The sequence below is a fragment of the Gobius niger genome, assembly GCF_951799975.1.
Source record: "Gobius niger genome assembly, chromosome: 8".
Taxonomy (NCBI): Eukaryota; Metazoa; Chordata; class Actinopteri; order Gobiiformes; family Gobiidae; genus Gobius; species Gobius niger.
The window spans coordinates 11,691,397-11,708,712 of record NC_136859.1 but is presented as its reverse complement, the minus strand read 5'-3'; the positions used below and the strand labels follow the sequence as shown (position 1 = coordinate 11,708,712).

Below are 17,316 nucleotides of genomic sequence, written 5' to 3'. Positions count from 1 at the left end.
ATTTACCATGTCTTTCATGAATGCTCATTTTCCCCCACTCAGTGATGTCATAAAGTGGAGTTTCTGTGTTTCATCATCCAGATTCCAGAGATAGCTTCACGTGGCTCAATCCTCTACCAATTAGTTCTCGCAATAGATAGAAGCTATTACTTGTACTATTACTACTACTACCTGTTTACTCTGTGCATAATATCAGACCTTTTGATATTGTTCTTAGCAAATACATTTTACTCATGCAGTTACTCAAATGCACTTCTGAGAGTAGTTTGATCACACTGCCCTTTGATTCCGCTGGTGTAATATTATATAGACAGCTGAAATGTACTTGAGAAAAACATTTGGAAACTTTTTCCACCGTCTTCCCCAAAACCAACATGTGACAAGACTTTATGCTGAAACTAATTGTCACATAATTTTATGTTTTGTGCGTTAGATCACAAACATAAATCAAACTTTCAATCTCAAACGGTTACTACTTAAAGGTAGTATATTCCTTATTTTTACTTGGGCAATTGTTTGGATGACTACTTTTTACGTATAAGCTGCTTGACTATTTTAAAATACCGCTCCTCACATGAGTAAATAATCTGGCCAGTTTAACTCTGCCAAAAAATACCCAAAACAACAGTCACGTTTTGCCCATGAGCAGTTTTGACTTTTCTATTACTATTTTGCAGTGTGCCGTCTGGCTGGTCCACAGAGCACAGACGGAGGAACACGTGCGACTCCCTGGGCCCCTCTGATCGCGCCGGGATGTGTTTAAAAAGCCAGTATAAATCACTGTAGGGTCCTGCAGGGTGGCTCTCGCACATGACGGGCCGTCCAGCCAGCGGGATCCAAAACATGTCTGTATCCGTGACGCCCGGCCGCGGCCTGCGGGGCTATTTTAAACGGACACCTGTTAATGACATTAAGTAAGGGAGAAGGAGGAGCAAGTGTTTATGTGAGAGGGCCCAGGTTACGTTTTACAGAAGCACAGAAGCATGCAGAGGAAACTGAGGACCTCAATGGAAAATCTGACCATTTTGTTAAATGCTGCCAGTTTGTCGAGAATACAGATTTATGTCATGCAAAATCCATTGGTGAAAATGCAAAAATATGACGTTTTGTCTTGGTAGGTTGCAGGGCTATTCATTACATAGTAATTATTATGACCACAGAAGATTTTAAAAGTTGTTTCAGGTGTTTAGCAGAAAGAAGAAGCACACAGTATCTAATACGTCTTTTTTTATTTGCATTACTGTTATGCCTGACACACTTTATATATATTTTTATACACTTTTCATATGACACAGGTCACTCAGATTTTTCATTTCATAAAGTAAAGCATAAAGTAAAGTGAAAAAATAATGAATTAATTAAAGACTCCTCTAGCTTCTTGTGCCTGCTCATTCTTGAATGTTTCCTGTTTTATTGCAATAACCACTGCAAAACTTCAGCATAGGGCTCATTGACACAGTTGCCATTCATTGCTGGTGAGTTATTGTCAGGTTTCAGAATTGTGGGCGTAAAAGCCTGAGGCGGTGTAGTATGAGGTACATTTGCTCAAGTATGTACTTAGTTAAGAAAATGTACAAATTGTTGCCGCCTAGAATTAATTTACAGTACTTTCTACTTGAGGTGTAACAGCACTCCTTTAGTAACACATGAAGTTCCTCTTTCCACAGTAAGTAACTGGATGAAAAAAGTAACTGGATGAAAAAAATAATCAAAGTTTACTTAAAGCCTCACTGCGTAACATTTCACCCAAATATAACTAAATACAGGCATTTATTTTATTACAGATATTGTATAAAAATGCCGGGAGTGACCTTGCCTAAGACCGGACTGTAACTTTGCTGGGAGTTACACGATTTTGGTGGCAAAGAGTGATTATTATAGTTATCAGATTTGTTGACAACCCAAGATTAAAATAGTTAATTTTCTTGAATCACATAATAAGAATAGTTTTTTTTTTTTGTGTAACATTCTTGTGTATGACTCTTTTGGCCACTCTACCTGCCTCTGCTGACTGACAGGTTGTAACAGGACAGTGTCTGTTAACCTCAGGCTGGTGGAGGTGTTTCTAACGTCACTGCCATCTCTGCTTCAGCAGTTTATGTTACACATGAGGAGAGCGGGGCCAGGCTCAGCGACAGTGAGGTGAGGAGCAGGTGAAGAGAGGTAACAGAGGGGGCTGATGTAAGCTAAAGGTAAACCAGGATCAGTCAGGACACGAGAGAGTCTGAGCGAGGCCGCAATCCAATCAAAACTGCTGTTTGAATAGTTGCAATTAAAAAATCCCAAAGGCTGGAATTACTAAAATGTCCCCAGAACAGAATATCTTTTTTTTTTTCACTAAATTAATTGGCCTCACCTATGCGCTTGAGTATAAGGAAATATGCAAATTTCTTTCATACAATTTAAGTATTTTCTGCTTGCACGTATATTTAATTTGAAGAATATTTTAACATTTTAGATCATTTACCAGAGTTCTATTGTTGGGTGTTGAAAGGGTGTATAAAGTCATATTTTCTTCTGCTTGTCTCACTATTTACAGTAAAAAGGGTTTGCTGTCCACGTGGTAACAGGCAGTGTTTAGCTTTGTGTATTTTGCTTTGTCCTTCCTTTTTAGTCCAGACTTCAGAAGTAAGTCAGACCTGTTCCCAGTGCGTGTTGGTCTCCGCCAGGGCTGCCCTTTGTCACCGGTTCTGTTCATTACCTTTATGGACAGAATTTCTAGACGCAGCCAGGGGCCGGAGAGTGTCCTGTTTGGGAACCTCAGGATCTCATCTCTGCTGTTTGCAAACGATGTTGTTCTATTGGCTTCATCAAACCAGGGCCTTCAGCTGCACTGGGGCGGTTTGCAGCTGAGTGTGAAGCGGCCGGGATGAGGATCAGCACCTCCAAATCCGAGGCCATAGTTCTCCACCGGAAAAAGGTTGCTTCCCCTCCTCAGGTTGGTGGAGAGTCCTTGCCTTGCTTCAAGTATCTCGGGGTCATGAGATCGATAGACGGCTTGGTGCGGCTTCAGCAGTGATGCAGTCGCTGTATTGGACTGTTGTGGTGAAGAGGGAGCTGAGTCCTACCTTCACCTTTGGTCACGAGATCTGGGTAACAAGATCGTGGATACAAGCGGCCGGAATTAGTTTCCTTCGCAGGGTGGCTCGGTGCGCCCTTCGAGATCGGGTGAGGAGCTCAGTTACCTGGAAGGAACTCGGAGTAGAGTCGCTGCTCCTTCACGTCAAAAGGAGCCAGCTGAGGTGGATTGGGCATCTGTTCCGGATACCTCCTGGCCACCTCCCTCGGGAGGTGTTCCAGGCATGTCCTATTGGGAGGAGGCTGGAGGAGGTGTGCATGGATCGGGAAGTCTGGGCATCTCTGTTGAGACTGCTTCCTCCGTGACCCGGCCCCGGATAAAGTGGAAGAAAATGGATGGATGGATGGATGGATGGAACACGGGTTTACCAATTTTCTTTTTTACATTTACCTCCTTTTAAATTTTGTATCAATGCTCCTAAACAACTAAAATTCCACACTAGAAACTTTCTCTGGATGTTAAAGCGTAAATTGCCTATTTAATTACATTAACATGACTTGTCAGAAAAAAAATATTTTCCCAAATCCTTCAGCTCTGAGGTGAAGTCAGTGCTTTCAATAGGGAAACTTAAGCTCTATCGGGAAAGAAAGTAGCAACACGTTGGTCTTTGACAGCTATGATGAATGGAATCACCAGGAGAACTGCCATTGCTGCTAATGCACATATGTGTCCATTATTTAAAATGACCTGGTCTGTAATTATGCAGCCTTTCTGTGCTCTTCATCTTCTGAGATTGATAGGACATGTCCACAGAGAGTCCGAGGCCATTAATAATGTACAGTATGCTGATGCAAACACCTTCTCCCACATAGCTCATAGGAGCCTGTCATCAGCACAGAGTAATGCCCAAACACACGTGCACTTACACGCTGGTGGTGCAAATAGTACAAAAGGACATCAGTGTCCTTCACTGCAAGTGTTGAGCTGGTCCAGTAAAATGCAAGAGAACCACAAGCCTCTGATTTAACCAATGCCAAATCAAAATGTAAATCTTTCAAATGGTAACACTATGCCTCACATCATATTATTTTGTCACATGGGTGAACACATGCAATAACACTGCCTGCATTCACCACACTGCACCCCTGTTCTGCTGCAGTGGACCATCTTTGTGAATGAGATCAATGCCTAGGTGCCCAGAATGACAATGATCATCACTACTGAAAGACTCACCACTAGGGGGAGTGAGAAGCTCTGACGGACTGCAGCATCAGCCCTGAGGACAGACCGGGGCTGTAAAAACATGTAAAAGCTGTGAGCAGTCCCAATCTGCTGATCCATAATAATGCAGCAGGGTCAATTCTGCTTTTGGCTGATGTGGGGCTCAGGAGAGCGGAGTGTTGATGCGTGCCCCGCGGGAGCATGTTGCATCACTGGCCCGGCTGTGGGTTCACTCAGGCAGAGGCTGCAGCACAGGCAGCTACAACTGAGGATATAAACTGTCATGAAGAAAATACTTTGATTTTTTATAATGGACAGCGCTGAAATCAAGATAATACAGTTGAGATCGGTATCCTGAGATCATGACTCGATGTGCCGAGTTCTGGCCTTGATCTTTTGCCCGACAACAGTGGGTGGCATCAGATGTAGGATCAATACTGTAGACAAAACTCCATTTGGGGAAAATAGACATATTTGTCAAACAGCACTGATATGCGCCCCCATTTGAGTAACATGGACATGAGGGCCAATACAGGAATTAAAAGGAATTATGACCCCCAGCGGACTGGGATGAAATAAAGTTAGTCATTATTTTTCTTGTATAGAACTGGGAAACAACGCCACCTTGAGGACTCATTGTTTAATGCAAAATGTTGCATATATGTTTTTATGTACAGCACTTTGGCCAAGCAATAAAGTTTTTTAAAGTGCTTCATAAATAAAGCTGGTATGGTGAAATCCTGTGAGATTTCGTAATAAGAAAAAAAAAACAGGGAAAAGTGGTGTATTAGTCACATGTTTATTTGGTCTTGTAAAAGAAGCGAGACGTTGCACAAGAAACAACCGGGTTCAACACGTCTTACATTTCAGATTGTTTGAGAAATTAGAAAAAAAGAAAAGAAAATCGTGACAACCTAATGCAAGAAAAAAGTACAACATACTGACGTCTCTGCATGTACAAATATCACTAACAAAAAGGGGCAATCTAAATTTATGTTGTTTTAAATTTGACATTAAATAACTTTAAGGCTTTTGGTAAGGACCACCTCATTGAGAATCGATCCATCTACTCCTGTTTTCAATGTGGTTCTCTTGTATTTAACACTGGGCTTAACTGCAGACACAAACTAAAACTAATCTGTTAAAAGCTTCTGAGAAATAGAAAAATACAGAGAAAAAAAAAAACAATAGGGTAATAGCTCAGAGATGCCACAAAAAAGTATCAAACAGTAACAGTTGACATTCAGTCCAATTAGGTTTTACATTTTTTTTAATCAATCAGCCTGAGGTGGACAGTGGTCGGACCAAAACGTAAAGTAATGACGGTATCCAAATGTAGAAAAGGCCCATGTTCTGTCTTTGTGATGAAGATGGTGAGTGGATAATACAGCTACAGTACTCTACATTTGAAGGTCAAACAAAATGCCCCCACCTTTTCTCTCAACGATCTCACTTTTCTTCACAAATAAACACTCGCGCTTTTTGTTGTTGTTCCCTCTTATTCGCCTCTATCCAGCTGACACCCAACAATTTCACACTAAAATACATAAAACGCCGACTCCGCGTAGATACAAACCTTTTAAGTGTGGCACCCCGTCCCGCCCCAAATGACATCACTGTGCCAAAGTATAAAAATTGTCAACCCGACCCTCAGTTACACACACACTATGCAGAAAATTGTTGTTGCCCCTGCCGCTGATCTCCAAATAAACTTTTAATTTGCTTCTCAAATTTAAGGAATTAATTGTCTGGATATCACTGGTTGCTTTCAGTCTCAGGCAAGGATCTGATTTGGAAATGGGCAGTACGCACAACTCCCTCCCCCCTCCCGCACCCACCCCCCCAGCCTCTCTCCTCGGGCCTCCTCTACCAGAAATCTCGACGGTGATAAGCGTCTGGATCGCAGTATTTGGTCACCACCACCCTGTTGGCAAATTTCCTTCCCGTCAGTCCCTGCATGGCTTTCTGGGAGTCGAAAACTGAGGTGAACTCCACAAAAATCTGAAAAGACAAACAAAACGATTAGTTGCAATGTGCAAAAATGAAGACAGCAGATGAAGGAATTAACACTCCACAGAAAATGGCAGTCACTTTCTTTGTTTTATGCTTGGTCCATTTGAAGGGTGAACAGCAGTGAGAGCCATTGTCCGCATCAGTACCTGAGTCAGGCTAACAGTCTACAAACGCAGCTCCCACAAATGCATCAGTTTATTAAAATGGACAATAAGTATTTAAATGCAACAAATACACAGAAACCGTGTAGTGTTTTGCACCCACAGTCCTTTCTCTGTCATGTGTAAGCAGGGTTCCTACAGTTACTTCATGTAGTGTTCACCACGGAATTAAACAGAAAAAATCCAATTACCTTTAACACCAGTTTGCCTCATCGCACACGCACCGAGTTCACAACGCTATCTATGCAGTTCACTCAAGTTCTTTGTCAGAACGGTACCACACTGATGTGCGATGGGAACACAAAACGAGTCTGTGCCGCAAACACTTTCACTCAGGTGCACTCCTGTGCCTCTACACCCTGCTCAACGTGCACAGTTTGCTCTGTGCAATACGTAGACACAGACACACGAACCATGAAATTCTGTAAGCTAGCCAAGGATGTAGCCAACAAGGTGCGCGCTCGTGCCGTTTTGCACTGTCCTGTCCTGCTTGTGGAGGCGCATCCATCGGATCTTCTGACGGGGACAGCTGCCTGATCTGTAAACAGCTGTTTCCAAGCGCACCACCAGGCTCTGACCCCTACCCTCATTATAAACCAAACTGAAAACTTGTGCGTTAATCATTATTGTAAATAACTCATTGTCTTAAAACACACGCTTTAAATTTAAGACCTAAACCCACATTGTCAGCAAATTTAAGAGTTTATTTATTTCGTTTTCAAATTTAAGAGATTTTAAGACATTTAAAACCCAGCGGGAACCCTGGGAAGGATTTTATACCATTAAATTAGATCAAATAACTTAAATGCCCTGACACGCAGTTTGGGAATCACTGTACTGGACCTCACTGCGAAAATCATTTTCATATTATTTATTAATTTATCTTTTAAACGTAATGTGTGATCTGTGATGATTGTGACAGTGCTTTCCAATGCTCCAATCAACACTTTTCTCTCTCCCAATTACAGTAGAAAATGAATTTTCAGAAGCAGCGCTTTTAAGTAAATTAATAGTGATAAGAAGAAAACATCTAAATTGAAATGCTCTAACAAAGATTGACACTTACCCTTTTATTTTATTTTTTACCTTTATTTAACCAGGAAAGTCCCAATGAGATAAATAATCTCTTTTTTAGGGGACTCTTGGCCCCAGGGGGAAAACCTATTGTACACGTTTTAGTGGCAGAGGAAACCTACGCAGACACGTGGAGAAAGAACACACTCCACACAGAAAAGCCCCGTCCAGAGTGTAATCGAACCCGGGACCTTCTTGCTGTGAAGCACGAGTGTCAACCGCTGCGCCACCGTGCCGACCGCACCGTAACCTCTGAGTAAGATAATCGCAGAACAATACCAGACACTAATCCATTAACCATTAAAGATAATTGCCAAGTTGGCTTAGCTTTTGAGAATTCAAACGCCTTAATCTTAACTGTAACAACTGAATTTCTCCTTTCTGAGATCAATAAAGGTTTATCTTATCTTATCTTAAATCTTAATGGCAACAGTGGAAACAATATTAAACTGCTTGGGTGATGATCTTCAACTTGAACCAGACATTAATCGCCAGAAGAGAAAATGTAATTGCAAGTCATTTGTATGAAAATTGCTATTAAATATTTCCACACTATCATGCAGTCAAAAATGGCACAATACCTTGCCAGTCCCTGGTACTTCCAGGCCGTCTACAGGTCGCGGGATCTCGATGCTCTTCACTTGGCCATACTTGCTGCACTCATCCTTGACGTCCTCCACAATCTCCTCATACTCCTCGTCGTCCAGCAACTCCTCTGGGGCCACCATGTTCATCAGGCACAGCACCTCAGTAGGCAGTCCACCCATCTGGGTCACTGAGCTGTTCAGGCCAGGCACCTGCAGCGTGACCGGGGTCTGGTTTATGGTGGTCTGAAAACACACAGGGACAATGCAACATTTAGATTATTGTGCGCACACTTTTTCTTATCGATTAACTTGTCTTTCATTGGGATTCAAAAAGACGATTATTGCATTGAAGCCATAATCACAAAAGACAAAGAGGAAGATATCACTTTCTTCATGCAGAAAATGTTGCCTTTAAGCTGTGAAAGTAACGGCCCTTCATTCATAGCATTCCTATAACACTCACCAAACTGGCATTCTTTGATCCTACGCTGGCTCTTTGCACCAAGAGCTTCTTGTCTCCCAACTGCATGCCATTCAATCCAGCAATAGCCTGCACAAATATTTTACAATTTAAAGCAATACCTTTTGAGACAAGGTGCCGCAACAGTAATGAAGCTGTGGCTGAAAGTTCATACTTTTTAAATCCATGAGTAATCGGGTATTACCTGGTCATTAAGGTTGACGTCAACATATTCACAAAATGCATATCCCTTGGAAAGGCCTGTGGCACTGTCCTTCACTAGATTGAAGGCCTTTAATGGCCCGAAAGAAGTCAATAACTCCTTCACCTGGACAAAAGAAGTGAACCATCTAAAAATGCTCAGTTTTTAATAGACAGTGACACTTGTGGCCAGACAAAAACATCACCTGGAACAGAACCGAATTGCTTGATGGCTTCTTAAAAGAGCAGTCAGGTCCCAAAATCACTGGATACGCTGCACAAGTGTTTCATTTACCTCATTTGTCTGGAGCAAACACAATGCCTGCGTGGTGCACTCGTAGATTCCAGTACATTGAATTGTTTTTTTTTTCCTGATGGGTTTCAAAATATGCATTTATTGTTGTAATTTGGTAATAGCCATCCCTGGTGGTGTTTTATTTTACATGACCGGCATGAACGTGAATTGGAACTTATACTTTCCCCTTTGGAAAATCGCACATTTCCCATAACCTGTCTACATAGGCCGCACGCTGATTTCTTGCAGTATTTCTGAGTTCACGAACACAAGCGGATCCGTCCATCATGCTGATTTGTTTGAATCTGCATCACCAGTCGTTTAAGCCAATTGCGTGACAGCATTACCGTGAGTCAAAGCACTTTATTGATACCTTTTACCGACAGGATGACACCAGAAAAACACACGGTAGGCTGCCACGCATTTAAAAAAGGAAATAACGGACTAATCATCTAATGGATTTGCCTCGTTGCAGTTTGTTGGTTTGAGACTTGGCTGTAACTGGGTAAAGGAAACAGGCTTGATCAAATCAGCAGAAAATGCTAAAAGTCTGTCCTCTTCTCAAACTATTTAAACGGAGCAATTCCAGATTGAGATCACTGTGGTCATCAATCTAGCTCTTGCCAGTCAGCACAGACCGTAAACACAAACGTAACCATCTTTTCACAGATCTATTGTATGCAGCTGTACTCTTTCGTAAGAGTTTGAACAAAAAATAAACTCTTTCAAGAAACAGAGGCATACAGTAGAAGCAGTTTGGATCTCTGCAATGCTGCTCTGACACGTGTTGGCAGCTTCACAATTGCACAAGACGCGAACTGAAATGGCTAATGTACAGTACCAACTGAAGGTACCGACCTGGTCATCATTCAGGTAATTGGGCAAACCACCAATGAAGAGCTTGTGGGCTGAATCCGGAACCACTGTTGACACAACACCTGCCAGACCAATAATTGTGAATTTCTTTGTCATTATTAGTGCAAAACTTAAAAAAAGCAAAGTTACTCATCATATGATTAATACCTGGTACATAAACACTGGGGTTTTCACTAACTCCAGGCAGGGGCTGGTAGTCATGAGGGCGACGAATCTTCAGACTCTGGCCTTGAAAGATGATGCCATCAAACGCCATGGCCTGCGTGGTTTCATCCACTGAACGGAACTACATGTACAAGTACAGCAATGACAATACTTTTCGAACAAAAAAATATTTAGTCAAAAGAAAAACACACAGATTACTTTTCATAAGTGCAAATTATCGCAATCAAATGACAAATGGTGCACACAAAATTAAATATTCTACTTGTGTTATGATGAATTCATAATTCAAAATTTGAAGTGTCAAACCTCAAGAAAGGCAAAATTCTTGTCTTGGTTGATTTGAACAGCTAGGACTGGGTTTCCAGGGGCTTGGGTAAGACCACCCAAGCGCATCTGAGCGTTGAAAAAGTCCATCATAGACTCCTGTAAAAAAGTGAGGTCATTGTGATTAACAGGAAAACAGCCACTAAGTTATGTCACACTCAAATAACCCATTTGTTACCTCTGTGATGCCGAATGGGATGTTTCCCACATAAAGTCGGCGAGCCTGTCTGGTCATCTGACTGCCAACCACAGGGACAGGGGTGGGGGCCACAGTCAGTCCATCAGGAGTCATGGTTGGCAAGAGAGCTGTGGCAGGAATCTGGCCCGCAGCTGACGAACAAGTGATTTACAATTACGTTTCGCACACGCTAGAGAAAGATGTTGTACAGAAAATGAAGTTGTGAAAATTAAGGTGGTGACAAAATTACCCTGCATGGCTTTGTACTGCATGGGAGTGATGTGTTCAAAACCAGGAGGCGGAACATCCCAATACTTCTTGATCTTCTTCTTCTTCTCACGATGAGGTGAGCGACTATTGGGGAAAGTAAGGCATCAAATGAAATCAGCCATAGTCACCATTTGAACAGTATGCATTATACATGATTTTGTCTTATTCCAAGGTGCCATATATTTTACATTTATTATTACATTTCCTTATTGTCGACTTTAAAGTCCATGAATTTCATTGTATAATGCATTTCCCCCCCTTTTTAAAGTTGAGATTTGACTCGGGTAAAGTTGATTTCCAAAGTGGCACAAACCAAGTTTGTTTGCTGTATTACCTTCCAGCATTGTCTTGAGGTAAGCTGGTTGGTGAGCTGAAATGACATTGGAATGTTTTCACATATCTCTCAAGATAAACAGTAAACAGGTGTGTGAGGGGCATTTTCTTATTTTAAATCAATGAACAATTATGACTTCCTTGTTGAACATAAGATGAAAATGGCAAAGCACAAATTACATAAATATTTTGTCAGGATCTCCTCAACTGCAAATTCACATACAATATTAATGTTGCTAATACAAACCTCCGCCTATGCCTGCGTTCTTTACTGTCTCCGCGGCGGTCACGGCTGCGTCTTTCCCGTTCTCTGCTCCTCCGTTTCCTATCTCTGCTGCGGCTGCGGGAGGAAGAGCGCCGATGGTGCCTGTTCTCTTTGTCTCGTTCAGCTGTGGAAAAACATGTTGCTTAGTTTCAGTAAACACAGCAATGAAATTTAGCAGTGATCCTCAAACAGGTAGTACTTGGGCTTCCATCGGTGGTACTCGGGGTCATCTGCAATATTGTGCTCTAATCATTTTAATTTGAAATTATTTTATTTATGCTTTAGAAATGCTTTTAGGTCGGGTCTTTTTCTAATTTAGACATTGTTTACACCCACCCAATTTTGACCTGCTTTGGTCGTGATTTGATGTTGATCTAGACCTACCTGGTTAGTGTTTGTAGGTGATATATTTCATGGTATTTATTACGAAAGGTTTGACCAAGAGTTTACAAATCAAAACAATTTTCACTGAGGCGCAGTTGTAGAGGGGTGATACCAGCAAGAAAACACAGCAACATTTAACTTACCCGCACAGTGGTCAATAGATGGGAAGTATACACGTTTTATGTGATTTTAGTATTATAATAAATAGAAAACAATGATAAGTCATTCTGCGCACATTTTTACTGAGCAACTCTGTGCTTTTTCGATGCATACTTAATCACATCCTGTACCAGATTATAGCTAATGCTTCAGAAGCATGTTGGCGCGATAACGCGGTGACTAATCTATAATGTTATTTGTATACCTTGTTTGTTCTCAGATAGCTGTCTTTCAAACTCGTCAAACTCCGACATCTCGGCGGCTGCTCAGCTTGCTGTGTTGCTCCGTTGGCGCTAACTAGCTTAAGCTAGCAACAAAGTGTGCACTAAAAACAGGGGCTTCCTACTTTTAACAAGGTCAATGAGAATATCAGAGATTTGAATCTTTACTTTTGGTTATTGAGAAAAACAAAATACAGCACAGATCAGTAGCGCGGTGTATTGTTTGCAATAAAAGCGTCCTGAGGTTCGGATAAAGAAACGTGTTCAACCCTGTTAGCTGCTAACTAGCTTGTAGCAAAGTCCAGAAAAGGCCCGAGTCAAAGAGCGGTGAGCCGAGCGGTGCTGTAGAATGAATGAGCGATTCCTCGATCACATATCAGTCCCAACGTGGATGGCCGACCCACGACGCGTTGAATATGTGGATCAAGTGCATGCATTCATTGATATGTCAAGGATCGAGAAAACAATAAACTGGTATGCCCGCTTTTGGCTTCGTCTCCCAGGTAGTCCGTGACACCGGAAGTTGAAGCTGTTTTCCGTAAGACCGGAAGTAAAAAAAAAATCTAAATTAATTTAAATTCGTTCATGTATGTATAAAACACACACATATATATATATATATATATATATATATATATATATATATATATATATATATATATATATATATATTGTCCTTTTAAAAACACGAGGAACCACAAAACAAAAAAAAACATTTACTTGGGTATGCTGTTTATTTTATCAATTTAGCGAAATCCCTGAGTGATCTTATTGAATGCCGAATGTAACAAGTGAATTTCTCCGTTGTGAGCAATAAAGGATTATATATTATCTTAAATCTTGTGGGAGGTCATAAACTCTTACTAAAAGGTACCCTCCTTCTTTTAGGCTCATCATGGTCAAATTTCAACTTTATGTCAATTTTATGTCAATTCAACCAAAACTGATCCTGTGAAAAGGTAATGGCAGTTCTATTTATTATACTGTTTTGTTTTAATTACAGCACAATGTACAGTTATAAAACTTACAGCAGATTATATCTGAAACATGATATAAAATGATTGGGAAAATCACATTTACAATATGTTGAAATGTAGATTTCTTTTTTTTTTTTTCAATAGGCCACAGATATACAAAAATAAAGTGACAAAACAAACATACAAGCAATACAGTATGTGTACAATGTTGCAATTATAAACTGTGACAAAAAACAAATATGGTTAAAACGTAATAAATAGCATCATGTGCAACTAAAATTAAGATTAACGTTGAGTCATTATTTAGACAACATACAGACAATACTTTCTATGCATGCTTTTAAAATGAACAGCAATACATCCATGAGCTTGACTCTGCTCCTAAAAACTAGTTACAAATTTTTTATATAAATTTAATTTAACATGAATAATGGTACAAGACAAGTATTGCAAATTATCTACAAATATTGCCGGGAGATCAGAGAGTTGTGATAAAGATAAAATGATAGGGTAATACAAAATATAAAATAGATACAAAACAACTATATTTATAACCTTGTACTGATGTAAGCCTCAGTGTCTAAACCTGTAAGAGATTGGCAGGAGCAGGTTATTCTTCTTCAGGGCCTGTACTCTACAGTGTGTCTCCTCATCCAGAGCTGCATAGCAACGCCGGGCATAGTCCAGCAGCTTCTCTTTTGATGGGTCAAACTCACCCACGTCGGCTACTTTTTCAGGAGCAACTAATAGTAGCTCCGCTATTGGGGTAGTGGAAGCCACAGTGTTGCGGTCCACCCCATGTATCTCAAAGGCTTTAGTCATATTCTTCAACCTCTGGTATGTAAGAAGAATCTTCTTGTACCGAAACAACACGCCAGCAGCATCTTTCACTGCAGAATAAGCCAAAGCAAACAGAGGGTTAAAATGATAACACAAGGATTGTTGGTGAAGTTTGGTTTGCCTTCGAACCTCTCTGTCTTTCTAGACCACGTATGACTCGTCTTTTCTTCAGCTGGGTTCGGTTAAAGCTAATAGCCTCACTGACGGCATCTTCTCCTAACATCAGTTCCTCGTCTTCACCAAATCCCTCTTGCTCCAGATATTTAGAAGACTCTCCCATAAGAGACATAGGATCTGTTGAAACACATTTCTTCTAAGTGACAACCTGACAGATTATTACAGAAATGTGATCAATAAAAAGAAACCGTACCTGACATGTTGTGTACACTCATGTCACTAATGGAGGGCCGGGCATTGTTACTGCCTCCAGCCACAACAGAAGTGTTATGGCTGTGGCCCTGTAGTGCAGCTTGAGACTGTGAGTTGAACAGTGCATTCATGGAGGCGAGTTGATTAGTTATTTGATTTGTTACTTGATTTTTGGACCCCATCAATGTGGAAGGACCGGGTCTCCGTGAAATAAATTGTCGTGTAGGGAAATGCTGTGAGTCTGTCTTCTGTTGCTCTGCAAGAAGAAAATATACCAGATGATCACACGTTTATGCAAAGGATTTTCATTATTCAAATACAGTGTATTTTTACCCATGGAGCGCTCATCATTTTTTCTTCCTCTCCACGTATAGGGCCCAGAGTCATAGCCTACATAGAAAAAGCATAAGAGGGACTTTTCCTGCACAAATGTTTGGGTTGCTATTTTTTTCTAGACTCCTTACCATTACTGTATTGTCTACTCTGATCTGACTCTATACTTTTTGTAGAAGAGATGAATCGGTCCAGCTGGCAACGCAGGAAGTCCCTCTCCTCTTCCAAATCCTGAATTCGTTTTTCCAGCCAAGAGTTTTTCTCCAGAGAGATCTGAAGCTGAGTCCGCAGGTTTGTAATTAATATGTAGGAGTTACTGACTGAGGGTGGTCCAACTGAAGTAGGAGACGCTAAAAAAAGTTTTGAGTGAGAAACATTTTACAATTTACATCACCAAATGGAAAAAGTCACTCACCATCAAAAGTCTGTTCATTGTCATTGAAAGTATATCCTTGCTCCTCATAGTTAGTCTCCTCATATGGTATGGAAAAGGTGGCCTCAATTTTTGGAACTACAAAGTGGGGGAGAAGATAAGTTTAGACACCAGAAAAAAATGACCAAAATAAACATGTACAAGTGGGATTTTATTATTTCACCTTGCATGAGAGAACTTGCCGGGCCTTTGGAAGTGGCAGGGGAATTATCTGTCCTGTTTCCGTCTTCCATCTCAAAAACAAAAGGAAGTACATTAACTCAAAGCTTGATACAATGTAATATTTAACTACAGGATGTGGCTGAAAGTATGTATAACAACAGTGTTTCCCATTAGCTGTCAAAGATGGTGGCATCTCATAGTACATAAAAACACACAAAACAATAAGACAAGATGTATAATACCTAAATAACAGAGAATAGATGCTTGACCTTATATTGGCAAAAGCATAAATACAATTATTATCTGCAAAACTACTTGGCAAACATAGAGATTAATAATATATCAAAAATATTACTCTAAATTAACATAAAAAAAACTTTGAAGAGAGATTGAATGCATCGATGTTAGGCTGACATTAAAACGTTAAAAGTATAATAATGGCACGCGTTTTAAGTGAAATGTGTACTTATAACACCGTAAAGCAACAGCGCGCTAGCTAGGTATGCCACTAGCATCTGCTAGCTTGGATTTGCGTTAGCCAGTTTTTTTGTGTGAGAAAATTTAATTACGATCGCTTTTCTGGGGTATGTTTAAGCATTAGATGGCTACATTTGTCGATATAGTAGTCCAGTGTTTACGCTATTCTGTGTACAGAAATCAGCACTTACCATTTTATATCTGTAATAACTTATCCAGACACATGTAATAGCGTGTTATTACTCCGTCATAGCTCAGTTTCTCGGCTTTGTCTGCTGGCTAACAAGCTAACAATAACAATTAGCGTTTTATTTTTTCAGATTTTTTCCCCTACAACCCGCCTGCGTCATTTCCGTATTTGTGCCTCGAATCTTTTGTGAACTAGTTCATGGAAACCCATTTATTCGTGTTATTCACCATGTTATTCAGGGGATTTAGATGGTTAGCCGGGGACGGAGTGGAGCCATGCTACCATTTGTCCAGCAAAGATTTTGAGACGGCACAATGGTTTTTGTAAAAAAAACAAAATAAAGGCAGGGCATTTATTTGTCTCTATTCTTACTAAATAGCCAAAATAATGGTATGAACGATTGAAACCCCTTCTGATTTCGTTTTAGCGCAAGCAGGCAATATTTGCATTAAATTTGACTGTTGGCTCTGCAGTGGTCGAGTCTGCGATAGTTACACAGCGGGAGGCAGGACCAGGACAGGTAAAGCAGGTTCAGGTTGGGTGATATCAGGTTTCACTGTTGTCGCTGCGTCTGAGCTCAAATGTTTTACACTGCCATTATAGGCTAATATACCTTTATTTATTTTATTTTTAAACAAAAGCCTGAAAATAAATTCGGTAAGTTTGTGATTATCAAGTAATTTATTCCAGAAATGTTATCCTGCGCTTTATTTTGGCGTCTTGTTGTAGTCGTCCATCCCTGAACAGGTGTGGCAGTAAAGTAGACTCGCATGCATACTCTAACATATTGTCCAATTGTGCTTTTTTTTCCTGTAGTAATGGCACAACAATACGATGGTTTATCCCATTGTAAATTGGCCTTGATTTTCGCTGTGGTCACGGATTTGCTTGGAGCCATTTCTCTGTTAACCGGGGTCTTTGCTACGCTGGAGATCGAAGGACAGGATTTCGGGGACCTGTTGGTTTACACAGGAGCTCTTCTGGTGCTGATGTCTCTGGCCGGCTGGGTCATCTGGTACAGTGGGAACCTTGAAGGGCTCAGGTCCCAAAAGGAGATCGGGGGTGGCGTGGGAGGCGCTGTGGACCGCCTCGCGCGCTCCGTGAGCCGCAGAATACGACTCCCCAGAACCCGCAGCAGCCCCTCGTAAGAACTGTGATACGAGGATTCATCCCAACTTTTGTGGAAGATGCCGTTTCCCTCTAAAACAAGACTGTGCTGTGTGGATCCTAGAATACATAGATAATCAAATTAAGGGGTTTATGTTTCAATGGAACCTTTACCCGAAGTCTAATTACCTATATTGTGTTTACTAGAATGTTTTTTCTACT

At 40.8% G+C, this 17,316-nt stretch overlaps 2 protein-coding genes across 4 annotated transcripts; both read right to left on the bottom strand.

Annotated features, from left to right (window-relative positions):
• Positions 1-5,033: 5,033 nt before the first annotated feature.
• u2af2a (U2 small nuclear RNA auxiliary factor 2a) lies at positions 5,034-12,732 on the bottom strand. 3 transcript variants are annotated; one of them, XM_079560745.1, is made up of 12 exons: positions 12,191-12,732; positions 11,425-11,566; positions 11,179-11,214; positions 10,825-10,928; positions 10,575-10,726; positions 10,379-10,495; positions 10,055-10,193; positions 9,890-9,969; positions 8,741-8,863; positions 8,539-8,625; positions 8,070-8,318; positions 5,034-6,241 (listed from the first exon to the last, which is right to left on the bottom strand). In XM_079560745.1, exons 1-12 carry the CDS (start codon positions 12,237-12,239, stop codon positions 6,107-6,109), a joined length of 1,413 nt encoding a protein of 470 aa, XP_079416871.1. In that variant the 5' UTR covers positions 12,240-12,732; the 3' UTR covers positions 5,034-6,106. The 3 variants fall into 3 exon arrangements, with proteins under 3 accessions (XP_079416871.1, XP_079416870.1, XP_079416872.1); XM_079560744.1 differs by having other exon boundaries at positions 9,890-9,979; positions 10,056-10,193; XM_079560746.1 differs by lacking the exon at positions 11,179-11,214.
• A 639-nt stretch (positions 12,733-13,371) lies between these two features.
• ccdc106a (coiled-coil domain containing 106a) lies at positions 13,372-16,140 on the bottom strand. Its single transcript, XM_079560869.1, has 8 exons — positions 15,989-16,140; positions 15,322-15,391; positions 15,141-15,236; positions 14,857-15,075; positions 14,726-14,782; positions 14,394-14,648; positions 14,153-14,317; positions 13,372-14,073 (listed from the first exon to the last, which is right to left on the bottom strand). Exons 1-8 carry the CDS (start codon positions 15,989-15,991, stop codon positions 13,757-13,759), a joined length of 1,182 nt encoding a protein of 393 aa, XP_079416995.1. The 5' UTR covers positions 15,992-16,140; the 3' UTR covers positions 13,372-13,756.
• Between the last annotated feature and the right edge of the window lie 1,176 nt (positions 16,141-17,316).

Bases quoted from the DNA above. Each gene is read 5' to 3' on its own strand.
- u2af2a (XM_079560744.1), bottom strand. From the start codon at position 12,239: ATGTCGGAGTTTGACGAGTTTGAAAGACAGCTATCTGAGAACAAACAA. The intron at 8,626-8,740 runs GTAATACCCGAT...ATATTTGTGCAG, and splicing joins ACGTCAACCTTAATGACCAG to GCTATTGCTGGATTGAATGG. The intron at 6,242-8,069 runs GTATTGTGCCAT...TTGTCTTTTCAG, and splicing joins AAGTACCAGGGACTGGCAAG to ATTTTTGTGGAGTTCACCTC.
- ccdc106a (XM_079560869.1), bottom strand. The intron at 14,783-14,856 runs GTAAGGAGTCTA...TTTTCTATGTAG, and splicing joins GAGTAGACAATACAGTAATG to GCTATGACTCTGGGCCCTAT. The intron at 14,649-14,725 runs GTAAAAATACAC...TTCTTCTTGCAG, and splicing joins AAATGATGAGCGCTCCATGG to AGCAACAGAAGACAGACTCA.